Here is a 16418-nt window from a genome sequence, read left to right on the forward strand (position 1 = left end):
CTTAATGATTACACACATACCAGCCTAGTATAGACCAGGCTAGACGAGCCCGGAGCTTAGTGATTACACACATACCAGCCTAGTATAGACCAGGCTAGACGATCCCGGAGCTTAATGATCACACACATACCAGCCTAGGATAGACCAGGCTAGACGATCCCGGAGCTTAATGATTACTCACATACCAGCCTAGGATAGACCAGGCTAGACGATCCCGGAGCTTAATGATTACACACATACCAGCCTATTACAGACCAGGCTAGACGATCCCGGAGCTTAATGATTACACACATACCAGCCTAGTCTAGACCAGGCTAGACGAGCCCGGAGCTTAATGATTACACACATACCAGCCTAGTACAGACCAGGCTAGACGAGCCCGGAGCTTAATGATTACACACATACCAGCCTAGTATAGACCAGACTAGACGATCCCGGAGCCTAATGATTACACACATACCAGCCTAGTATAGACCAGGCTAGACGATCCCGGAGCTTAATGATTACACACATACCAGCCTAGTATAGACCAGACTAGACGATCCCGGAGCCTAATGATTACACACATACCAGCCTAGTATAGACCAGACTAGGCGATCCCGGAGCTTAATGATTACTCACATACCAGCCTAGTATAGACCAGACTAGACGATCCCGGAGCTTAGAAGAAACTTCATCGAGGCTCGAATAATAGATGTCAACTAATCAAATCAAATCCATTTTATTTCTAAAGCACATTTAAAAACAACTAATTTTGACCAGAGTGCTGTACAAGTCAAAGCAGGCAATAAAAATACAGTAAGAATCACACAAAAAAGAGGCTAAAAACTAAAACCGACACAAGCATCAACACATAAGTGCAAAATGAGAGCACATAATATAGACATATAGGCACATATAAATAATACAAAATAAATCATATAAAACCACATCAGGTGGACCAAACGCTAGAGAATAAATGTGTCAGTTGTTAGTTCAAATTCTTTTGTCATTTGTCCGACGGTTTGGTAAATGGATATGGATCAATTGAATATGTCTGTCAGATGAGATGGCTCCCTGATCACATACATTGTTGTATAATTAACAATAGCTGATCTGCAAGTGATTTACCACTAGGTGGCGCTCCGTTCAAATAGCGGATTGTGTGGTCCCTCACGGGTCCCTCCCTCCCTGACTTGAACTAACCTGTACTGGACAGGATAGCGGGGCAGTATGGGCCCCTCCACATGGCTGATACCTATCCTGGCATATCAGATCAGTGTTTTCACAGATTATTATGACATCATTTTTCATCCGTTTCCCTGGAAAGTAAAGCAATATATAAAAACACATTAGACAAACACAATTTGTCGAGCACTTTTATTGAACCATAACTATTTAATCCTCCTAAAATGATCAACACAACCCTCACAGAGACTGACCAGGTGCAACTGTAAAACAAAAAATAAACTAAGAAAAAAAAGGCTTTAAACAGTTACCATCTAATGGATTTGTGATTGGCACCATTAATATGATCAATAAGCTCAAAAAGTCAAAAATTAAATCCGTATGCAAATGATTCAAAATAATGATGAAATTCACAATTGCATAATGTTATCTTGACGTATCAGCGTTGAGAGACCATGAAGGGTTCACTTCACACACCTTCCTCCAACTGTCCCTCACTGCCTGCCGTCTGTGACCTGTCTAAGAGCCTGCCTACTGTCTCACCTAGGAGACGTCCCAGTGGACCGATCCTCAGCACCTGCATGCAGACGTGATCACGGACCAAACCATGACTGAGGGGTGTGCCAGACCACAGAGGATGAGGGGAGTGAAGTCATCACACAGGCCTTGCTCATGAAGGTATGTCCTGTTTCTCTGCTGTTTATAGAACATTATCTCAGTCTATCAAATTAAATAGTTAATGACGTCCATGGATTTTAACTGGTGCCTCATGACAGTATCCCTATTGTAGCCTTTAGTACCAGTGCTTCACACTGGTAAGAGTGTGAAGCAAACATATTCTCTCCTCATAGAGCGGCCCAGTAGCCTATAGCGAGCTCACGCTGTCAGCAGGTACTGTAGGTAGCTTCTCTCCGCTAATCCCTATTAGGCCGAGAAGCCTCCAATCTGATTAGAGGGCTGCTGGGAAACTGGAAACAGAACTAGCTAGCAGCTTTATCTCCTCTCTGAGAGAGAATACAGCCTGTATGGCGAAATAACTTCTCTGACAGGTATGACCTTATTCAGCCTCTCACACACACACACACACACACACACGCACACTAAATCTCACACACAAACACATGCTCTACTTCTTAATCTCTATTCATCTCTGGCTTCCACACAGTCAAGTAAGTAGCCTTCAGGCATGCACAAGATGGACACGATTGTGTATCTCAGTTGACCTTCTGCTTTGTGCTCATTATCAGGTGGCCTGCGGTCGTTCTGGAGGGGAGCACTCAGGGGCCTCGGCCCTTTCATCTTTCTTTGCTTGATGTGCTGATCAACCGTGAGCAAAGATTAAGCAAATTGCTTGTGATGTTGCAGGTCCCAAAATAGCCCCACGAATGCTGGTGAGCAGCTTTGACCAGTGCAGAAGTGTCCCCCTTTTCACCAGTAACAATTCCCTGAAAATGTGAGATCAGGTAAGATCAGTCGGTTATATTACGTTGTATCTGTGGGGATATAACACAGTGCTAGTTGGTTGAGTGGATCATCTGTGATCAGGGGTGAAAATTCACTTTTTGGCTCATGGTGAGTCACCTGCTAAGGGGACTGTAGATGAAAAAATCTACCGGCCAAGTATATATATTTTTCAGATAGCCTTTCGAAATCTAGTCGCCAATTGGAAATTTTACCTGCATTTGGCCGGTGGCAGGTGTTAATTTTCAGCCCTGTCTGTGATATATATCGTAGACTCAAACATTCTTTGTGTGTAGGCCTGTTGCTGTTTCAAGTGAACTTCATCGATCTATCGATGGGCATCATCTTATATCCATCTTAATGAAGTGTCTGTCTAAAATGTGACACGGCTGACATCGTTCTCTGTGCTGTACTTGAGGACCAGTTAACTGTTGTAACGGCTATAGGTCATATAGAACGCCTGGTACAGTATAGTAGCCATGCAAGCATACTTTTCAATCTCTGTCAATTAGTTCTATACACGCATGATCATTAACTGACAAATGCAGAGACAAAACTGCTTTCTCAAGAAGTATCTCATCTCATTGTTATGCGCAGGTTATACACTCCAAAAGCGTCATTTCCTACTGCTTATCTCTGTATGCACCTAGAGCCTATAATGGAAAGCCAATAGGACCATTTTTCAGCCCCACCCACCCGAGGGCAAGCAATAGCGTGGACTTGGAACTGGATGAAAGTCCATGGAATATCATTGTGATCTAACCTGGTTGTGAGGGATTGTAAGGAAACGCTGCATGATCACCGTCATCTTACCCCCCCCCATGCTCTGTGTGATGCTGTGTTATTGTTTACTTTTATCTTGTGTCATTTTAGGATGCCTATTTATAACATCTTGGCCAGGGACCACAGATGAAAATGAGCCTCCTGGCTAAATCTGGTGTATTTACATTTGTTGTTGATTGATATGCCTCGTCCCTTCTCAAATAAACTGAAATGAAAACACTGCAATAACATCAAGCACCCCTGCTCACCACATGAAGATAGGGAATAGTGAGAAAACAAGCTTCACACTAACTTAAATCACACATTTCATTCATGGGTTGGATTCTAACAGCTAATGCTGCTCATCTCTCTGTGTTCCCCCCATAGCCGTCCTCACAGACACCATGAGTACCCTGCCCTTACAGGGGGGGCTGTCGGGGAGCGTGCAGACGTTGGCCCCCAGAGCCTCCCTCCAGCCCTATTCGGACCCCTCGGCCTCCAAGCGCGTCTGCTTCTACAAGAGCGGCGACCCTCAGTTCGGCGGGCATCGCATGGTCATCAACGCCCGTACCTTCAAAACCTTCGATGCCCTGTTAGACGCCCTGTCCAAGAAAGTGCCTCTGCCCTTCGGGGTTCGTACCATCACTTCTCCGCGGGGGGTCCACGCCGTGAGGACCCTGGACCAGCTCCTCGATGGCGGCTCCTACGTTTGTTCCGATCGGAAGCGGGTGAAGCCGCTCAACCTGGACGTGGCCAACCGGAGGCCGGTCCCCTGGAACGCCACCGGACCCGCGGGCCGCTGGACTCGACACGGCGCCGTGGACGGGGCGAAGGGGGCCAGCAGGCCAGCTAGGCTGGCTGAGAGCAGGGTGACGGTACGGACACCAAAGAGGCTAGTGGTCTTCAAGAATAGAGACCCAAGTAGCCGGCAGACCATCGTGCTGCACAGGAGAACTGCTCCCACTTTCAATGCCTTGCTGGATTACCTCTCGCAGGTGATGAAGTTCCCAGTCCTTAAACTCTACACACTGGATGGCAGAAGAGTAAGTGTTGTCAGTTAATTGATTGGCTAATTGCTTTATTGAAGATTATTTCTTACTATACCTATGCTTAGTACACACAGCAGAATACGTTAGGTTGAGCGTAGGATTGCAAACCTTGAAGTTTATGTTCAGGGTGGCAACGGGAAATCTCTTCTCAAAAACAGGAAGTACCAGAGCCAAATATCTAATCAGATGGGGTCATCAGGAGAGGAGATCCAAGGGAGAAACCTATTGCAACAGCATTTGAGCTCATTAAAAACATTGCATAAAGCGAAGGAGTCAAATACTTCTAGAATAGACAAGTACTCACCTATCCTCCCTTAATAAACTGAATGTTGGTCGGCGGTCTTGGCAGATGTAGAGCACGCTGAAAGTAAATCAAGGAGTTACCTCTGTTACCTCAGAACACTGCATGCATCAGCTCTGAGGATGACCACTATGAAGATCATCCCCTAGTGGGAGAAGCACAGACATCATTCAGCTTGGTCATGTGTTGGTCATCCTCAATGAGCCAAATCAGCAATATGTTCACCATTAAATCGATATGTAAAGAATATGATCAACAATAACGAAATGATAACTGATTATCTCTCATGTCCCAAAATCTATTGAATTCTTGAATTCTTCGTTCAGATTTTTCAAAGAGTATTGTGCTTCCACTGCCATAGGTTTTAAACGGAGAGCTTGTGAGACCTTCTGAGGCTTTGTGTTCTCATCTTGCAGGTGGACGGTCTCCCTGCTCTAATCTTATGCTCTGGAGTTGTTGTAGCGTCAGGTAACGAGCCCTTCAGACCAGGAAACTACGATTCCCAGAGACCTTCCCTCCTAGCACAGTCAAACCAATCAGGTAAATATATCCTTCAGACCAGGAAACTACAATCCTCACAGACCTCCTCACATGGCACAGGCTGCGTTCCGAATCGCATACTTCCAGACTATATAGTATTCCAAAAGAGGATGTAGTATGTCCCAATACATATGTCACGTGCAGTATGGCAAAAATACCAGAATGTCAACCAATGTCTGACAGCGGTGTCTTTGTCTAACAGTACACATTGTGCTATTTGTGCATTTTCCCTTTAGATTATGGCCAAAAATGTATTCTAATGTCTTTGTCTTTCCCTTTATCTCTCATTTCTAGAAAAAATTAAGTCTTTCTCCAGTGGAACAAGGTCGAGGAATTTCTCAATTTCGTCAGAGAGACACTTTGTGAATCAGATCAATAAGTCCTTGAAAGGAAGTTCCAATAGCCATCAACATCACCGATCAGGGTCAGGGGAGACAGATGTCAAGCATCGCCATGGAGAGTCTATAGACACTGAGACCTGCGAAGAGCCAGAAGATGGACAGCAGGCTTCCATGCCACAAGATGGCGACATTGAGAAGTCCTTCCGGGTGAACCAAGATGGCAGCATGACGGTGGAGATGAAGGTGTGTTTGACCATCAAGGAGAAGGAGATGATCCATTGGACTACTACGTTGAGCCGCACAAACCTTCCCACCCACCAGAGGGCGATGTGTCCCTGGAAGTCTGGGCCAGGTGACGATTCCCCCGACAACAACGCCCTGGATGAAAACCCCACAGGCATCAGAGAGGAAAACCGTCCCGCCAAGACGAGGAGGGCGGTGGCCTTCAGTGAAGATGGAGGGTGTAATAGTTACAGCGCTGCGGCCTTCGAAAAAAACAAATCCGGTTTGAATAGGACCCCAACACCAGGCCTCGGCCATGTGACGAAGACTTCCCTAGAAAGCTTAAAGTTGGCGACTGAGAATGGAGTTCAAGAGAGTACCCTGGGCACATACTCCTACATGGGAAGGACAGTGGATGGGCCGATGACAGAGGGGTACTGTGGGCTCAGGCAGAGCGGTAGTAGTAGCAGCAGGCCAGTACCAAAGCCCAGGAAAACGGGTTCCATGGGTTCAGGCTTCCATTCCCCTCTCAGAACCCCAGGGGAGCCGGAGCTCCCCCAGGTAGAGAATGATGGGACGGGAATCACAGAGACTGGGACGCACATGGATGAGAGACAGGGCTGCTACCACAACTACTTAGCTAATTCCCAACACTCCGTGGACGGTGGGCCTCTACGTGATTCCAGTCCAGTGCGCCAAAATAAACCGGCCTCTACAGACTCTGGGCCACGGTCTTCTAGCAACGACTGTGACGTGGATCTCACCAGACAGTCTTCCAGCACAGACTCACAGCATCGACGGAAAGATGAAATCTTATCTTTGTCGTCTGAGCCCATGTCTTCCGCACATAAGATTAGCAACAACCTGTCGTCTTTTACTGACAACGAGGCCCGCGCTGTGACAGACTCACAGACGGAATCTTCGCCCAGGGAGACGGAACACACCGGCTCAGCGATCAAAGATATCCCAGACAAAGTTGGGAAGAAAAGGAAAACGGGAAAGGTGAAAACAAATCAGAAGACTTCAACTAGCTTAGAGAAGAAAGAGAAGGACAAGGCGGCAAGCTCTTCAAAGACTACCAAACAAGCGTCGTCGCCTGACAAGCCTAGCAATGTCAGTTCAGGTAAAAAGAGTGGGACTGGGACAATAATTGGTTCAGGTAAAAAGAGTGGGACTGGGACAATAAGTGGTTCAGGTAAAAAGAGTGGGACTGGGACAATAAGTGGTTCAGGTAAAAAGAGTGGGACTGTTACAGTAAGTGGTTCAGGTAAAAAGAGTGGGACTGGGACAATAAGTGGTTCAGGTAAAAAGAGTGGGACTGTTACAGCAAGTGGTTCAGGTAAAAAGAGTGGGACTGTTACAGTAAGTGGTTCAGGTAAAAAGAGTGGGACCACAACAGAAAGTAGTGCTGGTAAAAAGATTGGGACTGTTACAGTAAGTGACAAAGCCAATAAGAAAAGTCAGAAGAACGAAAAACGGAAGACCGAAAATCAGAAGATTAAAAAAAAAGTCAGCGGAGTTGAAACTAACCCCATGAAAAAACAAAACCTGGCACTTAACATTGAAAACATAAAAGTGGTGTCTTCTAAAAAACAACTAAATATGAATCAGAAAATAGCAAGGGATAGCCTTATTAATGTCAATACACCTGATTCAGTTATTGTGCGACCAGCCACGAAGAATATGTTAGACATTTTACCTCCCAAACATCTTGAGCAGCGAAAAAAGATGATTGCAAAGCAAAAGTCCATGAACGAGAATCGGAAAACATCTCCAAAACATAATTTGGAATTGAGTGAGAGTGTATCAATGCCTGCCCTCCCCTCTGCACCATCAGATGTCCACCAGTATGTGGAAAACTGGCTAGAGAAAATAAACCCAGAATCTGTTCCCTACATGGAGGAGGAAGGCCCCGTCACATCAGACCCTGAGACAAAAGTTATTTTTCAAATAGGATATGATTCAGAATCAGAACTTAATAGAGAGGTGTGTCGAACACACACAGAGGAACACTGTCTTTCACATGGAGAAGCAGTTGACAAATCCACATCTTGTCGGTCGGTTCCAGTCAACGATGTGGACCCGGCAACCTCAGACTCACGAAACGCAAAGCATGCTGGGAGGAGGGGACTCTGCACCTCAATGCCAAGTGTCCAGATCGAGTCGACAGAACAGGAGAGTCGACTGTGGGTGACCAAATCGGCTGAGGTGATAGCAGTGGGGGGTGAAGCGTCCTCCTCCTCCAACCACCTGAGCCCCACGGAAAAGATAACGCCGGTCTTACGGCAGCTTTGTTCATCCATCCGGTCTATCAGGGGGGCCTCCATGCTGGAGAAGTCTCACAGCCTACCTGACTTCTCTTCACAGGTAGCTTCAGTGTTCAGGTCGTCGTCCAAAGCTCTGCTGTCGTTCCTGTCCCTGATGACCCTGAGAGACAGCTTGAAAGGCTCGATGGCGGGTGTTGCCTACGAGAGGAATTCACGTGGCACGGAGGCCCTGCTTGCGGTGCAATCTCTGCAGAACATTTCCACGATTGATAACGAGGAGGGACAAAGAGCAGGCCTGGCAGATCTGCTGAGCAGAACTTCCTCAGAGTTAAGACAAAGCTGGAAGGACTTCCGGGAGCGAAATGACATGCTAAAGGGTCAACGCCTATCTCCCAAGTTCTCGGAGCAAGAGTTTGTCTCTGAATCTGGCGAGGATCATGGCGGTCACCGCTTTGACATAGAGGAGCTCATGGAGGAGCTTGATATGCCCCAAGAGCTTCGAGAAGAGCTGACCTCATTGGTTGAGCAAAATGTATACCCTCTTGAACCAGATTCACAACCAGAACCTAAGTCCACTAATCTAGTTGAGTCTGCTGTGGAGGAGGAAGAGAGAAGGGAGGTGATTTGTGTTGAACCAGAGAATGACAACAATACAAACGTAAACGACGTCAAAGAGGACTTGCTGGTTGCTGGCGAGGTAAGCGATAAGACTGAAACAGAACAACACTCAGGACACCACGGAGGCGTTAACATCTCTGAGATACAAGAGCCTGAGGAAGGTACATTAGCAGAATCTGACATGAAAGAGTTACATGTGAGAAAGACAGATGACCTAACTGCAGCAGATGAACAAGAAAAACTATCGATGAAGTCAAGTTCAGACCAGGACCAGTCAGAGGCAGAAGTTGTTAGTTTAGCTGAATCTGTTCACAATAACTTAAGTGAGAAAGATACAAATTGCTTAATTGCAGCAGAGGACCAAGCAGACCAGATAAATGATTCTGACAATGTGTCTGAACCGGCCCCTGGAGGCGATGTCTGTGATTCAGCCAAATCAGTCTCAGAGGATGGAGAGGACAATGAGAGCAAGGAGGAGCAGGAGGAGGAAAGAGAGGGGGAGGAGGAACATGAAGATAAGGGGGAGGAGGAAGAGGATGTGGAGCAGGAGAGGGAAAAGGTTGTGGAGGGAAAAGATTTTGTGGAGGAGATGGAGGAGATAGAGGACAGAGTGCAACTGCAGGAGAGAGAAGAGGAGGTGAAAGAGGAGAGAAGAGAGGAGAGGAAAGAGGAGAAGGAAGAGGAAGGGAAAGAGGAGGAAGAGGAGGAAGAGGAGAGGAAAGAGGAGAGAGAAGAGGAGAGGGAAGAGGAGAAGGAAGAGGAAGGGAAAGAGGAGGAAGAGGAGAGGGAAGAGGAGGAAGAGGAGAGGGAAGAGGAGAGAGAAGAGGAGGAAGAGGAGAGAGAAGAGGAGAATCAAATAGAAAAGAATGTTGATGAAGAGGAAGTGGAAAGGGAAAGGGAGGAGCCAGAGGTGAGGGAAGAGATGGAGGAGGAGAGAGGGGAGGTAGAGGAGGAGGAGAGTGGGGAGTTAGAGGAGGAGGAGAGAGGGGAGTTGGAGGAAGAGGAGAGAGGGGAGTTGGAGGAGGAGAGAGGGGAGTTAGAGGAGGAGAGAGGTGAGGTAGAGGAGGGGGAAGGGGTAGAGGAAAGTGAACGCAAACAGAAAGGGGAACAGGAGGAGGAGGAGGTGGAGGAGAGGGAGGAGCAGGGAGAGAGAGAAGATAAAGTTGAAGAGCAGGTAGAGGGAATAGGGCAGGAGATGGAGAATGAAGTAGGGGAGGAAGAGGACAGATGTCCAGCCGAGTCTGATGTTGAGAATTTAGTGAAAGTTAGTGCCACTACAAAGATACTTGAAGAGGCCTGCTACGTAGAGGAGCAGAGCAGCCATGAGGAGGGCATCGATGGCACTGGAAAGACAGACCCAGAGACTAAAGAATCTGACCATGGAGATGACCTGTGCCAGGGTCAGGGCATGGACACTGAAAATGAACTTAAAACAAATGAAGGAGAAGAAGATCATGATGAGGGCAGAGAGCACAACCGTGGCACGTTAGTCCACCCTGTGGAGATTTCACAGGAATTGATTGACTTTGTTAACTCTGCCCTGCAGTCGTCGTCACTGACTGTTACCTATGACTCTAAGGGCAATCTCAGGATTGAGCCGGACAGGGCCCGGATTGTACCGACCATTCCCAAAACGAGAGAGGATAGTCAATATGGCCTGAAGCGTCTTCCGAGTCCCAACACGTCAGACCTGTCTGACTACAGGCCGGAGACCTCAGAGAGCGGCGGGTGCAAGACCGAGCCCTCGCCAGGCCCGTCCACCGAGAGCGAAGAGAAGGCCTCAGAGAGGAACTCCTACAGACAACGCGCAGTCGTCGGCGAAAGTGCGAATAAAAGCTCAAAGCCATCACCAGGAAGTAAAACAGAATCCCTTCAGAGTTGCAGAGTGAAAGGTCAGGGGAGCTCTTCTTCTCATGACTCCGGGGCTAAAGCCTCGGCCGAGGATCTGTCATCCATCAACGCTGGAAGCTCATCAAAGCCCGGCCCGCCTGAGCAACGCGCCGCCAATCATCCGGTGGTCGAGTCCAACGACGGGGTTCTGATCGATCAGGGCCGATGGCTCCTCAAAGAGAACCACCTCATCCGTAAGTCCCCTCCTCCACTGGCAGGCATGTATGATAATCTGGACACCTCGTCCGTTGACTCGGCCCCAGACGACGCCGGTGTCGTGGACACTCCTCCTCACGCCCCCCATGCAAACCGACACGCCCCCCTCGCCGCCATATCCTCCTCAGAGCTGGAGGAGATGGCCAGGCCTCCGACTCCCAAGTGCACCTACTTCAACATGTCACACGGGAGTGACTCTGACCCGTTTGAAGATGACCCTAGCGTCACTCGTAAGGAGAGGACTGATTCGCAGATGAAAAGGGACCTCATCAAAGTCTCGCCGACCGTAGACACCTCCAAAACGTGGCCAAAGAAAAACGGCAGCCTGTCGTCGTTCGCTACTGTGGAGTTTAAGATGGCGGACAGCAGAGTGCACCCAGAGGCCGCTCCGCCAGCTCAGCCCGGCCGGTCCCAGAGCGCGGCGAGGAGAACCTTGCGGTCACAAGACTCCCTGGAGCCAGCGGAGCTGAGGTGTGGCCAATACTGTCCTATTCTTTAATGCCGCACTCCAATCAAGACTCCATAACCTTCTACTACCTGACCATTCTGGGTAGCATTACATGCATTCAAATAAAATGTTGTTATTTAACAGTATTTTCAATAATTAGAGTAAAACATAATTTAAAAAATGATTGCAGTTAATTTTTAAATGACTTGTATGTCATTGTACTGTAAATATAGCATCACCTCATCTGCTGTGTGTGATGGTGAGTCACACACAGATGTGCCTGTATTCCAAGATCTCATAGTAATACAGTATTATATTGTAATATACAGCACTGTGTGTGTCTAAGATATAATATTATACACTATTACACTGTAATATACAGCTCTGTATGTGTCTGAGATATATTATACAGTATTATACTGTAATATACAGCACTCTGTGTCTAAGATATCCTATTATACAGTATTATACTGTAATATACCGCACGGTATGTCTGAGATATCCTATTATACAGTATTATACTGTATTATACCGCACGGTATGTCTGAGATCCTATTATACAGTATTATACTGTAATATACAGCACGGTATGTCTGAGATATCATATGTGTCTGACCTCATATTTATTTTTGTAAAACAAAACAATGTTAGATTATATTTTTATAGAAGTGCACAATAAGTAGCTTATTACTGCACTGGAAGACAGATAACACTGAGCACTTTTGAATCTGTCTTTAAAGCCAAAGAAATAAGCTATTCATTGATCGATTCTAAAATTGTTTACTTTTGAGATTGTCATGGCTGTATTTGTTGGAATGCTAAGTACTGTGGGCTTCTTGATTATGTACAGTTCTAATTGTAAATACTAGGGTTGACTGTCCTTTCAGTCTAGCTGTTTCCTAATTGAAACCCATGTAAATAGTAACAATACAAAGTGTGAACAAATTAAGGTATCCTAAACATTTTGTATAAAAGCAGCTTTCGTCAGCAACTGGTATGTTAATTTTCTTCGTAATATGGAATGTAATAAACTTTGTCATACGTTTAGTTTTTTAGTTTTCATCTGTGTTTAAACTGTACTGTGCTAATTCAGTTTAAACAGTGGTAGATTATTAGTAATCATCGGAGTCGGCCAGGCTGCTAATGTCTACAGTCGGCTGTTCATGTTGAGTAGCCCAGGGAAACAAACAAAAGCGAGTAGGGTTTGAGTTGCTAGTAGAGTTTGAGTTGCTAGTAGAGTTTGAGTTGCTGGTAGGGTTTGAGTTGCTAGTAGGGTTTGAGTTGCTGGTAGGGTTTGAGTTGCTAGTAGGGTTTGAGTTGCTGGTAGGGTTTGAGTTGCTGGTAGGGTTTGAGTTGCTAGTAGGGTTTGAGTTGCTAGTAGGGTTTGAGTTGCTAGTAGAGTTTGAGTTGCTAGTAGAGTTTGAGTTGCTAGTAGAGTTTGAGTTGCTAGTAGGGTTTGAGTTGCTAGTAGGGTTTGAGTTGCTAGTAGGGTTTGAGTTGCTAGTAGAGTTTGAGTTGCTAGTAGGGTTTGAGTTGCTAGTAGAGTTTGAGTTGCTAGTAGGGTTTGAGTTACTAGTAGGGTTTGAGTTGCTAGTAGGGTTTGAGTTGCTAGTAGGGTTTGAGTTGCTGGTAGGGTTTGAGTTGCTAGTAGGGTTTGAGTTGCTAGTAGGGTTTGAGTTGCTGGTAGGGTTTGAGTTGCTAGTAGGGTTTGAGTTGCTGGTAGGGTTTGAGTTGCTAGTAGGGTTTGAGTTGCTAGTAGGGTTTGAGTTGCTAGTAGGGTTTGAGTTGCTAGTAGGGTTTGAGTTGCTGGTAGGGTTTGAGTTGCTAGTAGGGTTTGAGTTGCTAGTAGGGTTTGAGTTGCTAGTAGAGTTTGAGTTGCTAGTAGAGTTTGAGTTGCTAGTAGGGTTTGAGTTGCTAGTAGGGTTTGAGTTGCTAGTAGGGTTTGAGTTGCTGGTAGAGTTTGAGTTGCTCCTTCTGGCCGTGGAAAACTACCTTAAGACTGGGATTCTCCTGAGTTAGCCAGACAGGTCACTCTCAAAGAACACCCTTGATAAAAGGCCTTAGACCCTAGCTTTGGTAGCTTTTGACTTCATCTTCATACATCTACTGCAGTTACAGCTGACTTCCTGAATCACCTGCGCCTGTAGGTTCAGCCTGTACCTGTTCACATGCAGCATGCAGAGGGAAGTTGTTTACAGAATGGTCAATGGACGGCACTTATAGAGTGCTTTTATAAAGCGCTTTACAATGGCCTCTCATTCATGCCATTCACACACACATTCACACACCAATGGCGGCAGCTGCCATGCAAGGTGCTAGCCTGCTCATTGGGAGCAATTTGGGGTTCAATGTCTTTGCCCAAGGACACTTCGACAGGAGGAGGCAGGATTCGAACCACCAACCCTACGATCATTGGACGACGATGTGCCCCAGCCGCCCCACAGAAACATTGGTTTATTAGGCCTCCAGGTGCTCAATCACATCCCTCCATCACATCCCTTCATCACATCCCTCCATCACATCCCTCAATCACATCCCTCCATCACATCCCTCCATCACATCCCTCAATCACATCCCTCCATCACATCCCTCCATCACATCCCTCCATCACATCCCTCAATCACATCCCTCCATCACATCCCTCAATCACATCCCTCCATCACATCCCTCAATCACATCCCTCCATCACATCCCTCCATCACATCCCTCAATCACATCCCTCCATCACATCCCTCCATCACATCCCTCAATCACATCCCTCCATCACATCCCTCCATCACATCCCTCCATCACATCTCTCCATCACATCCCTCCATCACATCCCTCAATCACATCCCTCCATCACATCCCTCCATCACATCCCTCCATCACATCCCTCCATCACATCCCTCCATCACATCCCTCCATCACATCCCTCCATCACATCCCTCCATCACATCCCTCAATCACATCCCTCCATCACATCCCTCCATCACATCCCTCCATCACATCCCTCCATCACATCCCTCCATCACATCCCTCCATCACATCCCTCCATCACATCCCTCCATCACATCCCTCAGCAAACTGTCTCACCTAGTGGCGATAAACATTACAACACACATAGGCGATTTTACCCTCTGAGAGGAGGGGGGGCAACATTTTGACGTGAGAAAAAAAAAAAAACTGTCCTGCCGTCTCATCCCATCTATTTACAAAGAATACCAGTTGTGAACAGTATGATCCGAGAAATCCGTATGAAAATTCAATATGTACAACGCATCAAACTTCATCTAGACACCACGAGCATGTCAATATGACTTTATGACCGAGCACTAGGCCATACCCAACACCACAACATCACACTGCAACTGTCAGAGGTGGAGGTCTGGTCAGAGGTGGAGCGCTGGTCAGAAGTGGAGGTCAGAGGTGGAGGTCAGAGGTGGAGGTCAGAGGTGGAGCGCTGGTCAGAGGTGGAGGTCAGAGGTGGAGGTCTGGTCAGAGGTGGAGGTCAGAGGTGGAGGTCAGAGGTGGAGGTCTGGTCAGAGGTGGAGGTCAGAGGTGGAGGTCTGGTCAGAGGTGGAGGTCAGAGGTGGAGGTCAGAGGTGGAGGTCTGGTCAGAGGTGGAGGTCAGAGGTGGAGGTCTGGTCAGAGGTGGAGGTCTGAGGCTGCCCAGCCCCTAAGTCTGAAGTGCTAACAGTAACTATAGTAACAGTACTCCTATATGCTAACATGGATATCTTAATAACACTATAGCTTACAATGAGAATCAGAATCAGTTTTTATGATTAAAATCGTTTTTTATTTATTTTTTATTTGCCACCACCACCGCCTCCTCCTCCGAGCCAGGGAAGAGGAGAGAGAGAGAAGAGGACATCTCCCTCTCTCTCCCTGACTCTCTCTCAGTGGTCCAGAGAGAGAGAGAGAGGAGAAGGAGATACCACCTTGACATCTCCCCTCCCCCCCTCTCTGGCTCACTGAGAGAGACTCAGCGAAAGAGAGGAGGACTCTCTCACTGAATCTCTCTCAGTGAGACAGAGAAGGGGGGGGAGGAGATGTCGAGATGATACCTCCTTCTCCTCTCTCTCTCTCTCTAGCCCACGAGAGAGAGTCAGGGAGAGAGAGGAAGACGTCCCCCTCTCTCTCTCTCTGGCTGCTGTTCCTCTGTCGCTCTCTGGCTGCTGTTCCTCTGTCGCTCTCTGGCTGCTCTTCCTCTGTCGCTCTCTGGCTGCTGTTCCTCTGTCTCTCTCTGGCTGCTTGCTCTTCCTCTGTCTCTCTCTGGCTTTTATACCCCTCCTGGCCCACGTCACAAGGGCGCTCTGTGACGTCACGGTTTGCGAGGCTCTTTTGACAAAACTACTTTCTAAAATCACTGTAAATCACTTGATTGGCACTTTCAGACAGGTGTGATGAAGGTGCTATTGCAAATTAAACCATGATCGGAACAACAAGACTGAGCTGGGGAGCCCACCCACGCGCACAGCGGCATATCTCAATAAAGGTTTTGTTGCCTAAATTAGCTGAGCAGCCGAGCAGCGTTCAGTTCAACCTGCAAACTTGTCACCTTTTGGCTACAGTCACCTTTTTTATGTTAAACATGGTAGTTTCAATGAATCTAGAGGGTTTTAGTTTTGTATGTCGTCACCTTTTTCATTACTCCAGGTCTGGTTCATAACAACGCAGGCGCCTTCACGAGTATCCTGGATTTGGCGTTAATATTTTATTCTCTCGTTCAAAATAAAGCAACTGCCAAAAGTTAAAAAGTCTTTATTGAGATATGCCGCTAGGGCGTGGGTATAGGCTCCCCAGAACTCCTGCCCTTTTCTTTTTTAAATAATATTCTCTATTCAATCATCTAATTCTGTCAAAATGTTCCAATATACAGTCCTTATTATCCATTTGTTTTAAGTCCTTCATCCATTCCCGCACGTTATAGCTCCCATATTATGACGATACTTGAATATGACACTTAAGAATGGGTTTATGTCAACAATCCTTACGCAGAAGTTCTTGTTTGTGATATTCGGGTGTGTAGATGTTTTTATGAATACGCCAACGAATACAAATAGCCTAGGCTATGTTACAGTTTAATCGTTCTGAAATCGGAATCGGAATTAGTCTGTTTGTGTGAGTCAATGATCAAACAAAAATCTAAAC

At 46.8% G+C, this 16418-nt stretch overlaps 1 protein-coding gene across 1 annotated transcript; it reads left to right on the forward strand.

The window, feature by feature from the left end:
- Nucleotides 1-3794: 3794 nt before the first annotated feature.
- Nucleotides 3795-11333, forward strand: LOC311316295 (uncharacterized protein; the record flags this gene model as incomplete). The annotated part of the gene is made up of 6 exons (XM_084447137.1): nucleotides 3795-4433; nucleotides 5157-5280; nucleotides 5575-6069; nucleotides 7912-8889; nucleotides 9160-9365; nucleotides 10275-11333. The coding sequence occupies 6 exons, from the start codon at nucleotides 3795-3797 to the stop codon at nucleotides 11331-11333; spliced, it is 3501 nt and encodes a 1166-aa protein (XP_084303263.1).
- Between the last annotated feature and the right edge of the window lie 5085 nt (nucleotides 11334-16418).

This window comes from Borostomias antarcticus (genome assembly GCF_949987555.1).
Source record: "Borostomias antarcticus genome assembly, chromosome: 12".
In the NCBI taxonomy this organism is placed as follows: domain Eukaryota; kingdom Metazoa; phylum Chordata; class Actinopteri; order Stomiiformes; family Stomiidae; genus Borostomias; species Borostomias antarcticus.